Here is a 12,738-nt window from a genome sequence, read left to right on the forward strand (position 1 = left end):
TCTCAGTTCATAAACGAATTTATTCATGAAAGCCATACCTGATTTGGGTCAACATCATAGCCATGTTTTCCTCCTAAAGTCCTGCCCATGGCAAGGTTAATCACATAGCCGACAATAGCAAGGGAAAATGCCGTGCCAATCATATCACCCCATTGACTTACAGTAGGTAAGGTAGGGGAAGGAAAGCTACAAATAAATTAACAAAAAATTTGTTCTTTACTAGTGAAAATGTAAAGTCATATGTAGTATATACCGTACATTGCCTTGAAAAAGTTTTCATACCTGTGAACTTTTCCATATTTTTTCATGTTACTCCCACAAACTTAAATGTATTTTATTGGGATTCTATGAGATAGACGAACACAAAGTGGCAAGTGTTTTTGAAGTGTAAAGGAAATCACACATGGTTTTCTAAATACTGAAAAAAAAAAAATCTGAAAATTGTGACATGCATTTGTATTCAGCCCTCCTGAGTCAATACTTTGTAGGTCCTCCTTTCACTGCAAATACTGCTGCAAGTCATTTGGGGTATGAGTCTACAGCTTTGCACATCTAGAGGCTAGCTCTAGCTCAGTGAGATTGGATGGAAAACGTCTGCGAATAGCAATTTTCAATTCTTGCCACAAATTTTTACTGGCATTTAGGTCTGGACTTGACTGAGCCATTCAAAAACATTTATATGTTTTGATCTGAACCATTCCATTGTAGCTCTGGTAGTATGTTTAGGGTCATTGTTCCACTGGAAGGTGAACCTACCCCAACAGTCTCAAGTCTTTTGCAGCCTCTAATAGCTTTTACTCCAAGATTGCCCTGTATTTAGCTCCATCCATCTTCCCATCAACTCTGACTAGCTTCCTTGAACTTGCTGACGGAAAGCCTCCCTACAGCATTTTTCTGCCATCACTATGTTTGACGGTGGAGATGGTGTTTTCAGGGTGATGTGAAGGGTTTTCCGACACACGTTTTCCACTTAGCCAACAAAGTTCTACCTTGGTCTCATCAGACCAGCTCACCTTCTTCTACATGCTAGCTGTGTCCCCTACATGGCTTCTTGTAAACTGCAAACAGGACTTCTTACTGCTTGCATTCAAAAGCGGCACTATTTTTGCCACTTTTGTGGAGTATACGGAGTACACCACTAATAATTGTCCTTTGGATAGATTCTCTCACCTGCTCTGTGGATCTCTGCAACTTCTCCAGAGTGACCATGGGCCTCTTGACTGCTTCTGTAATTATTGCTCTCCAGCTTTGGATGTCAGTTTGGGTAGACGGCCTTGTCTTGATAGGTTTTCAGTTGTGCCATACTCCTTCCATTTTTGTATGATGGATTAAACAGTGCTCCGTAAGATGTTCAGAGCTTGGCTATTTTTTTATAACCTAACCCTGATTTACTCTTCTCCAAAACTTTATCCCTGACCTGTCTTGTGTGTTTTTTTGCTTTTCCTGATGCGGTTTGATCCCTAATATTATCAAACAAACCTTTGAGGTCTTCACAGCACAGAAGTAGTTATACTGAGAATAAATTGCACACAGGTGGACTCAATATACTAATTATGTCACTTCTGGAGGCAATTGGTCACTCAGGATATTATTTAGGGCTACTGAGGGCTGAATACAAATGCACATCACAATTTTCAAATTTATAATTTTAAATATTCAGAATACCATGTATCATTTCCTTTAAACCTTACAAATACTTGCTGCTTTGTGTTGTTATATCACATAAAATCCCAATAAAATACATTTAAGTTTGTGGATATAATGTGCAAAAATGCAGAAAATTTGAAGGCGTATAAATACTTTTTCTAGTCACTGTATGTGAAGGTGATCAAATATTAAACAGAAAGGAAAAAAACGTCAAACAAGATAAGACACACAATAATATTATATAATGCATGTTTTTTGTATGTTTGTATGTTGTTTAAAGGGCACCTGTCAGGTCATAAATTTAATTAACATGTACATATTGAGTTAATCTGCAGGTCAATAGCATTATGAAGGTGCCGCAGTCCTCAATAGAAAATAAACATTATTCCTCCTGGGAGCCCCTGGCTTTCAGTCATGCAGTCAGTTGCAATTTTTCCCAGCTTAACTGGATGTAAACGTTTTGAACATAGTTTCAAAGTGCAGCTACATTAAATGTGTAACAGCTGCTTTGGGGTACTTCAGAATGGCTCTTATTAAAAGAATAGGAACTGCTCTGCAGTACCCTGTAGCGCCTGCTGCATGTTGAATGGATCTATGCCTACAGATCCATTCAAGGTGTTTACATCCAGAGCAAATAACAGCTGACCAATGGGTGTCCTGAGTGACGGACACCCACAAATCCAATATTTATTACCTCTTTTGTGCTTATTTCAGCCCCTTAAATTATATGGTAATGTCCCTCTAATGCGACACCGCAGAGTAAATCAGGTATAGGCAAAGTGATTTCACCAAAGTACCTGTTCAAAGTTCATTTAACTACTTACCCTAAAGGTATCTGTCCCACTATATTCATGTGATATCTGTCAGGAAGGTTAAAATTGCCAGAGACGGCTGTAGCAACTATGACCTGGAAGAAAAAAAAGGCAATTGCTCTTCAGATGCTATGATAGTTGAAAATAAAATGAACAAAATGGGACATATTTATCAATATTGTCAGTCTTAGATTTGTTAAAATGGTGCCAAATTTAAATGAAAAGCTGAGAAAAGAGGTACATCCACAAAATGGGAACTCCAGCACACAATTTTGACAAAAAACACATAACAATTTTTATTGGTTACATGTATACAAAACAGCAAAAAAATAAAAACACTTAAAAACACACAAAAAGCATGTCACAATCATGGAATACTGACATAATGACTCTCCCACAGTAGAAACCCCTATCTCATAATATTATAAAGATATATATGTAGAAGTATAGCAGGCTACCAAAAAAACAATGACTATAGCGCTCAATATGTGTGCACTAACCATGATAAAGCAGAAAAGTCCCTAAAATACAAGGCAGCACATTAAACCCAGCACCATGCAAAAGCAGTATGTTGGCAATGCCAATTTCTTAAGACAGCTAACAAATGTTAGACTAGTCAATAAGGGTATGATAACCCCTGAATAAAAAGGCAAGCAAGCAAAAAAACCTTTACAAGTCCAGGAATGGTGTGCTGAGAAAAGAGCCGAGAGATGGTGGTAGTAGTAACCTGCGGGGTATAAAGTGGGGGAAAGCACACCCCACGCGTATCGCCACACCCTGTGTGGCTTTCTCAAGGGAGGATAAAGCGCGTTTTTTGCAGTTTTCCTAACGGTGCCAAATTTATCAAAGTGATTCATGCTGTTTGATAAATCTATCAAATTTTAGGGTTGTCCACTCTATGTTTCCACCACCTATTGTGCCAGAAATGTACATTATAATTTTGGGCAATGGTGTTCGGTGACAACCTTTCTCCATTTCAGGAAGTCATATATATTTTCAGTTATTAATTTTTTTTATTTTTTTTGGTGGGGGAAGTTGGGGGAAGGGGCAAAAATTACATTAGAAACTTGGTGTTAGGCGTCTGGTTTCTGCATCTGCTCTGCAGGAATCCAGAGCCTCACATTCTGCGGTCTCCTGCTGCCCATCTACTGCAAAGAAGATTACTTTGCAGCAGACTGCTCCAGAGACCAAGTTCCTCTGTGCTCCTTCTGGGCATGCTCACGAGACGATCTCCCATTGGAGATCGGGAGTCATGTGCCCAGGTCCTGTTCCAGATCTCATTGGTCCATCCCGGAGATCTGGAAGGTCCCGCACGGCTATAAAAAGCGCGCATGGCCGTTCCGCCATGCGCTAGTATAGACTATGCTTGCTATGTGTGAATGGTGACGGATGCATGATTCTGGTGACTGACTCATTTGAAACCCCTTCCCTCTGATAATATGCATGTGGATAGGGAATTAGTTTAGTAGTCAGCGCCAGTCAGTGGCAAGCCTTAAGCCACTGTGCTCACCGCACCGCTACGCTAGCATCTGACATCTCGCTTGCTTTCTGCTTTGTCGTTGAGCGGCAGTGTCCTACACCGCGCTGCAGTTGCAGCCCTCCTTGGCATCCGCAGAAGCGACGACGCACACACGGTAGGTCTAGAGGGATGCAGCTCCTCTGTCTTGGGTCCTGCTCCTGTGACCAGATACCGTGTGTGCATCTACCTGAAGCCTGTGTCACTAACAGGTCCAGCGTTTTGTATGTTTTTTGTTGCGGCACCTCTGTGTGTGAACAGAGGCCGCTCTGCACACTCCGGGTGAAGTTTAACCCGTGTGCATCATACGTCCATATTGCTTGTCTGCCACCACTTAGCAGCAGTTACACCACCTACTGCACGGTGGACCCCGAGCGGCGAACGCACATTATTATTATTTTTAGTGCGTTCCGCCGTTCCTAACATTTGGCTCAATTAGCTTGATAAATATGTCCCAATGTATTTATATTCATTGATAAAAAAAAGGATACATACAATGATGATCTCCATGGGAATAGGAAAGCGAATCTTATGCATGTATTTAAGGTTCAGCTCTTTGACGACGATAAGCAGCACTATGCTGACCAAAGCAAAGATCAAGGATGCCACGTTGGTATGTGGAATTTTCTTGCAGATGTCTATGAAGGTCTACAAGGAGCAAAGTGAATGGGTTATTTTTATGGATAGACTAATCTGTCAGTTTAAAGCAGAGGTTAGGTAGAAATACTTACATAAATAATAGCCAGGGTACCACTGTATGGTGGCACTGTGATTCCAAATATATACTTAAGCACAGATATGAGAATTTGCAAGCCAGCTGCTGTCATAAATCCACGGATGAAAGATTCAGATAAATATATGGCAACGAAGCCAAACTGCACAAAGCCCAAGGCAATCTTAAATGAAGGACAAAAAATGGAATCATTCTAGACAATGGCTTATATTGTAATTATTGACCAACTAAATAATAACTTAATAAACTTTTACCTATCCATGTCCTATTAGTGGCATTTTATGTGCTTTAAGGGAAATTATACTGACCTGTATGATTGCCGTCAGACATGCCAGTGTTGCTGAAACCTGCAGCCTTGCCACATTCATCTTCTCAGTGTCTGTTATGGTGGCATTTGTGGTCTCATTGAGTATCTGAAAATCAGACTCTGGAGCCAGCTGCATACACACATTTCCCACTATTATACTAATGACAGCAAAAGTTCCTATAATAAATTAAGAGGTTGGGGTTACAGGGAATGATGTAAAATCATGTCCCAGATACCAAAGATCTACTAGAATTCCTTACCCGGTACCATCTGTGGAACACCTCCCAAGAAGAAGTAAATCACAAGGGGATAGAAGGAAGAGTACAGTCCATTCACAGGTGGGAGGTTAGCAAGAAGGGCAAAAGCCATTCCTGCAATCAAGATGGAAAGAACAAACCGACATGTTCCGTTTTAATCAACTATGAGAAGACAATGAACCATATGCCTTTTGGAAACTAAGCAAGCAGCTAACCTTGTGGGACCTGAATGGTGCCAGCGCTGATTCCTCCAAGCACATCTGGGAGAGCATATTCTTTTATTTTATATTTGGGCACCCAAGTAAGTATAGGAAATAAACTAAAAATAAGAGCTTTGAATTTGGCCGGCGTCCAGCTGAAAGAAACATATAAATTCAGAATAATATACAAATTCTTTAAAAATTCCTTAAGAGTTTTAAGCTAATAAAATGCCTAAAAAAGCATGTTTCTTTGCATAAATCAGTAATTGAAGGGGTTTTCTGGGCAAAGTATAAAACGTGATGAAGTAAAACTTTGGCAAACCTAAAAGCCATGTACACATATCAAAGATCCATCTCTGAGCTTTTCAGCTGTCAACACGTGCCCTCAGGTGTACTAGTAGCATATTGCTAGGATTCCCAATGTTACACTCCCCCTCAAGCTTTGTACTTTGCCTGGAATATCACTTTAATGTGAAGAAATGACACTCTGTAATAGCATTTGTACCTGGGCCCTAGTTACCAATGGCTTGAGGAAGCCAAAACTCCATAATGTCTAGTGAGAAGAAACCAGTATTATAAATGACCCATGACGGGTGGGACATCTTGTTAAAGATTTTGCACCAGGGCCCTGTAAGTACACTTTTATTGTAATGTATCCTTCTAAGAATATGTTGCATCAACAAGTTCTGTAATGATAGAGACAGCCTCAGTACTAAATTATGTACCGTATATACTCGAATATAAGCCGAGATTTTCAGCCCAAAAAATTGGGCTGAAAGTCCCCCTCTCGTCTTATATTCGAGTCATATACAAAGAGGGTCGGAGGGGGGTGGGGGTGTCAGGTCATACTTACCCCCCGTCCTGACGCTGTGTCTTGAGCCCCCAGCTTCTCCCCGTGCTTTCTCTTCCTGCCTTCAGCGGTCACGTGGTGCCGCTCATTAAAACTCATGAATATGCGCATATTCATGAGTTTTAATGAGCGGTACCACATGACCGCTGAAGGCAGGAAGAGAGAGCGCGGAGAAGCTGGGGGGCTCAAGACACAGCGTCAGGACGGGTAAGTATAGCGATACTCACCTGTCCTGCGTCCATGGCTGCTTGCTGCTGTCTGTCATCGGTCAGTGACTTCAGACAGCAGAGGGCGCGGTGACGTGATTAGTGAGCGCCGCGCCCCCTGCACTCTGAACGTCACTGACTGATGACGTGGCAGATAGCGGTGAGCAGCCATGGACGCAGGACACGTGAGTATCTCAGGTGCCAGCAATGACACCGGCACCTGACACCCAGCGACGGAGAGGTGAGTATGTCATTTTTTTTATTTTTACATGCAGCAGCAGCAGCATGGGGGCAGCATATGGGGGAATAATCTATGGAGCTTCTTCTGGGGTCAGCATATGGGGGAACAATCTATGGAGCTTCTTATGGGGGCAGCATATGGGGGAATAATCTGGAGCTTCTTCTGGGGTCAGCATATGGGGGAACAATCTATGGAGCTTCTTATGGGGCAGCATATGGGGGAACAATCTATGGAGCTTCTTATGGGGACACCATATGGGGGAATAATCTATGGAGCATTTCCCACCCTAGGCTTATACTCGAGTCAATAAGTTCTCCCAGTTTTTTGTGGCAAAATTAGGGAAGTCGGCTTATACTCAGGTCGGCTTATACTCGAGTATATACGGTATCTATAATAATACATTCTCCCTCTATACGTGTCTGTAAGGACAGCAGATGCACAGGACAAGTTGTATTCAAAATTGTATTGGGATGGTAGTTGTTGCGTTCCTCTGACATAAGCTACACTAAGAAGAATGTTTTTTATTTTCATATTTATATTAATCAATATAGACCTATTGACAAAGGGTTATAGTAAAGGTTTGCATACGCTGTCAAAATATGCTCTGCCAGTCAGCGCTAACCTTCAGTAACAGGAAAGTGATTTAAATAAATGAAGAAAGAACCACATACAATGGCTTGTGAAAGTATTCACTCCCCACCCCCTGGCTTTTTACCATTTTGTTACATTACAACATGAATTAAAATATTTTTGTAATCTGATTTGTGTGATGCATCAGCACTAAATAATCTAAATTGGTGAAGTGAAGTGAGAAAAATATAAGCAAAAATATAGTTTATAGGATAAAATAAATAAATATTGGCATGTGCATATGTATTCACCCTTTTTGCTAGGAATCCCCTAAAAATTATTGGTGCAAACAGTTAACTTCATAAGTCAAATGATTAGTAAAAGGAAGTCAACCTGTGCGCAAGTGTATAGGGGTTAAGTAAGGTGTACATTGTTGTATTTTTTATTTATTGCTAAATGGTACTGCTACATGTTCACATGTATTACCACACATATGGAATGGTACTGCTACTCCTTTCTGGGTATTACCATTGCTTGTTTTCATGTTTTATTGTTATTGTTGCTTTTATTTGCACAGCGTTGTGATAAGATTTTCTGCATTTCAAGATTTGTCATTTACAGAATAGGGAAAGTGTAGAGTAGTATAGAGTTAAGTGTAGGAGGGGTTGCCAGGAGTTAAGGTTAGATGAGAAGGAAGTTAGTTCAGACAGAGCCAGGGTGCCTGAAGTGTTCACATGGGCTATAGACCCAGGATGCTCAGAAGCCACGCAACATTAGGCAGTGACAGTCCAATCTATCCATGTCCATTGTACATCAGTTTAGTGCACCAGAGCAGTAAAGAAGATATGGTGACTCATAGCCTGGGCGGACGCTCTTAGGGCGAGCGTCAGATGGAGTGAGGAACATAAGGATGCTGTAGCTTCGCGCGGAGCGGTGCAGATGGGTTGGATGCTTTTCCAGAGGCAACCAAACCAGGTGGCAGATGATTTCAAGTCTGGAATGAAACAGGCAGAAGGAATTGTCATCATGGCGAGGTTAGGCCAGGAAGAAGCTGGGAAGCAGTCTAGGACGGTCCGGTCCGGGCATGTGCCGTATAGAAGCGTCAGCCATGTAGGGAAGCAAGTAAAGACGAATATGTGATCTCTGATGTGCCAACTGTGGATATATTGTGTGAAGTTATCAGTAAAGAAACTGTTCAAGTTACCATGGACAACTTACTGGAAGTCACCTCGGAGAGGGGCCATCGCCACTTGGGAAGTGCCCAGGGGGACCAGAACCTGGAGACGCAGGTACGCTGAACAGTGGATTGCTATTTTCTGTGAGGGAAGGCCGGGACACTGATGCTTTAGTGTCTCTGGCCACGACTATAGTCCTGGCTGACCCTTACATTTGGCGTAGTCAGCAGGATACGACTACCTCGCAATGCAGAGAACCCGCAAAGAAAAGAGCTGATAATGATGTGTGCGCGACTGCTGTGCCCCTGGAAAATGTCCAGAAATGGGAGCAATTGGTCGTTGGATCTGGAGAAGATTTTGTGGATATGGACGAAACACTGGATTTGACTACTGAAGATTCTGTGACAATACCGGACTTGACTCTCTGAGTTGGACTTGGCTTATTTTATGAGAAAGTCTGACAACATTACTGTGACCAAGATGGCGGCTATGGAATTGGTGGGAGATGGCGAAGAAGTAGACAACAACAAGAACCACGTCCTTTGTGGGTGTAGCAGCCGTCCCCTGGTGCCAAAAACCTACCTGTCAGTATGCCCCAGTCCACCCCTGGTGGGTGCGGATGAAGAGGACAAAACCCCTCCCTCTTCCACTGACTAACAACAGATGGGTGGAGTTGTCAGAGGCAGGCCCCCTGGAAATGGGTGGGACCCAGAAGAAAATCCAGGAAGAAGCTGTGTGATGCCGTTTTGTGAACTTGGACCAGCCACGATGCAGCACTCTTGCACCCATAGCTGCCAGGGCATGGGCCGCATTGAGTGGAGGTGGTGGCAGGAGAAAGTGGGAGCCAAGCCTGGCAAGACAAGCGAGGAATCGGCGGAAGTCCCCACCTGTCCACCTGTGGAGTTGTCTCGGCCGTGGAGTCGGCAGCCAACGGAGCTACCATCTATTCGGGAGCTGGACTTTACATGTGTGGAGTCAGCGGTGCAGCGTCGGACCCAAGGAGCGGGTGATCCGGAGCCCTTGCTATTTGTTCAGTGGAGACCGGAACTGGCGTCTGCCCTGGAGGAACCGCGGGCGGAAGTGAAGATCAAGCCGGCACTCCATTCGTCCGCCAAGCACACAGGTGTCCCCACAGAGGGGGCAAGAGTTCCCGGGAAGGTCACGACCATTACATTCTCATCTCATCTTCATCCCTGATCCCTGAGAGAAGGTCCTCTCCACAGAACCTTGTCGTTGTTGGCATATGCAACAGAAATGGACTTATTGTTTATGTAAAGGAGGACTTTACACTAGTCTGACAGCAGATGGTGATAGTGTGAAGTTATATGTTTGCTGTATTGTGGGGAGGGAAGCTCTCTTGTGGTTGTTACTTTTACTTTTGCTTTTGAGTGTATTATGCCAGCAGCTGTGTGCTGCTGAATTCTTATCTCATGTTTACCCATAAGAAGTAAATGCTGTTTACTCAAGATAACTTGCTCAGTGAAGTTCTCTGATCTATTGGTGGTCATTCTCAATTCTCAAAAGATACACTCTGCTACAGGTTATGGGCCCAGAGCACAGAATCCCAGATGCACTGAAAACCCCAGGCAATAACCTCAGATACCGGAGAAACAGATAAGCTCTGTAAACAGAAGGAGATAAAACCCAGTGAACGGAGGCTGAAAAAAATCCAGATACTGAGGGACAAAGGAATTTATGATCCCAGGAACTGGAGGAACGCACACAGGATATACAGGAACTCTCAAGAAGAAAGAAGAATATCTTCACTACAACTTGAAAACAAGTAAGATTATATAAAAATGATGTGCAGCACTGAGCTGAAACTCGCAGTAGCTAAGCTGAACAGTGAAAATTGTTAGTTATGGAAACTCAAAGTAGAGATGTTGTTATCTAAGGACGATTTATGGGAAGTAATTATTATAGATAGACCTGATGAAGACATGGGATAGAAAAAATAGAAAAGCGAGAGCCACCATTAGCTTATTAGTGGATGATGCTCAATTAATACACATAAGGAATGTGGATACAGCGAAAGGAATGTGGGAGACATTGAAAAAGCTATATGAAAGATGTAGCTTAAATCACAAGTTATTTCTATTAAGAAAGCTTTACAGTATGAGATTGAGTGCAAATGATGACATGCAGAACCACATATTCTCAATGATGGAAGTAATATCAAAGATAAGGTCTATTGGTGAAGACATTAACCCCTTTATGACCCAGCCTATTTTGACCTTAATGCAAAACACAAGCCGCATAGGTGGTTTCCTTCATTGGAGACTGCCCTTCCCGTGGTTGTTCCTTCCCGGGGAAAGACCTGGCTAGTCATTGCTTGCGTTGAGAAACATGTGATGGTGTCTCAGCGGCTTGTGTTTTGCATGTTTTACATATTTCCCATAAGGGATGGGGGCATTGCTCTAGAATCACTGCGTTGAGAAACATGTGATGGTGTCTCCGCAGTGTTGGATGTTGATCTCCATGAGTTCATTCATCCTCATTTTTCACATATTTTGATCTTAATGACCTGACCATTTTTTGCAATTCTGACCAGTGTCCCTTTATGAGGTAATAACTCAGGAACACTTCAACGTATCCTAGCGATTCCGAGATTGTTTTTTCGTGACATATTGGGCTTCATGTTAGTGGTAAATTTAGGTCGATAATTTTTGCATTTATTTGTGAAAAATAGAAATTTGGTGAAAATTTTGAAAATTTCGCAATTTTCAAATTTTTAATTATTATTCTGTTAAACCAGAGAGTTATCTGACACAAAATAGCTAATAAATAACATTTCCCACATGTCTACTTTACATCAGCACAATTTTGGAAACAACTTTTTTTTGTTAGGAAGATGTAAGGGTTAAAAGTTGACCAGCGATTTCTCATTTGTACAACAAAATTTACAAATCCATTTTTTTTAGGGACCACCTCACATTTGAAGTCACTTTGAGGGGTCTATATGGCAGAAAATACCCAAAAGTGGCACCATTCTAAAAACTGCACCCCTCCAGCTACTCAAAACTACACTCAAGAAGATTATTAACCCTTCAGGTGCTTCACAGGAACTAAAGCAACGTGGAGGGAAAAAATGGACATTTTAATTTTTCCAACATAAATTTTCTTTTAGCATCAATTTTTTCATTTTCACATGGGTAATAGGATAAAATGGATCCAATTTCTCCTGAGTACACCGATACCTCATATGTGGTCATAAACCACTGTTTGGGCGCACGGCAGGGCTCAGAAGGGAAGGAGCGCCATTTGACTTTTTAAATGGAAAATATGCTTGAATATTTAGCGGTTGTCATGTCTCGTTTGGAGAGCCACTGTGTGCCTAAGCATTGGAGCTCCCCCACAAGTGACCCCATTTTGGAAACTAGACCCTCCAAGGAACTTATCTAGATGCATAGTGAGCACTTTGAACTCCCAGGTGCTTCACAAATTGATCCGTAAAGAAAAAAGTACTTTTTTTCACATAAATTTTATTTAGCCTCAGTTTTTTCATTTTCACATGGGCAACAGGATAAAATGGATCCTAAAATTTGTTGGGCAATTTCTCCTGAGCACACCAATACCTCATATGTTGTCATAAACCACTGTTTGGGCGCACTGCAGGGCTCGGGAGGGAAGGAGCCCCATTTGACTTTTTGATTGGAAAATTAGGTCCAATCATTAGCGGACACCGTGTCGCGTTTGGAGAGACCCTGAGTGCCTAAACATTCGAACTCCCCCACAAGTGACCCCATTTTGGAAACTAGACCCCCTAAGAAACTTATCTAGGTGCATAGTGAGCACTTTGAACCCCCAAGTGCTTCACAGAAGTTTATAACGCAGAGCCGTGAAAATTAAAATATTTTTTTTCCTCAAAAAATGATTTTTAGCCCACTACTTTTTATTTTCACAAGGGTAACAGGTAGAGTTGAGCGAAATGAGTCGAAAAAATTCAAAAGTCGCCGACTTTTGGCAAAGTCGGGTTTCATGAAACGAAACCCGACCCTAGGATGAGGTCGGCCACGAGGTCGGCGACTTACGCGCCAAAGTCGCGTTTCAAAAGTTTGTTTTGCGCTCTTTTTCAGCCAATCAGGATCCACGGACACTGTGGGCAATGTGATGACATAGGCACGGGTCACCACCATCTTTCAGAAGGGCATGCAAGTGATTGGCTTGCATTGGTGGGCGTCACAGGGGGTATAAAAGGGCGTGCACGCCGACCGCCATCTTACT

The 12,738-nt window shown here is 42.3% G+C and overlaps 1 protein-coding gene and 1 long non-coding RNA gene across 3 annotated transcripts in view; one reads left to right on the forward strand and one right to left on the reverse strand.

The window, feature by feature from the left end:
* LOC141099122 (uncharacterized) overlaps positions 1-12,738 on the forward strand; it is a 117,808-nt gene that overhangs the window by 58,130 nt on the left and 46,940 nt on the right. The gene's annotated exons all lie outside the window — the stretch shown is intronic.
* SLC26A9 (solute carrier family 26 member 9) overlaps positions 1-12,738 on the reverse strand; it is a 147,596-nt gene that overhangs the window by 44,686 nt on the left and 90,172 nt on the right. For both annotated transcript variants that reach the window (XM_073587235.1, XM_073587234.1), the window contains exons 3-9: positions 5,488-5,627; positions 5,276-5,386; positions 5,017-5,192; positions 4,707-4,871; positions 4,471-4,623; positions 2,472-2,554; positions 39-186 (exon numbers count right to left, since the gene is read on the reverse strand). In XM_073587235.1, the coding sequence (XP_073443336.1) occupies positions 39-186; positions 2,472-2,554; positions 4,471-4,623; positions 4,707-4,871; positions 5,017-5,192; positions 5,276-5,386; positions 5,488-5,627 (976 nt within the window). The remainder of the gene's footprint in view (positions 1-38; positions 187-2,471; positions 2,555-4,470; positions 4,624-4,706; positions 4,872-5,016; positions 5,193-5,275; positions 5,387-5,487; positions 5,628-12,738) is intronic.

The sequence above is a fragment of the Dendrobates tinctorius genome, unplaced genomic scaffold, assembly GCF_039654945.1.
Source record: "Dendrobates tinctorius isolate UK_male_01 unplaced genomic scaffold, ASM3965494v1 ptg000098l, whole genome shotgun sequence".
NCBI lineage: Eukaryota > Metazoa > Chordata > Amphibia > Anura > Dendrobatidae > Dendrobates > Dendrobates tinctorius.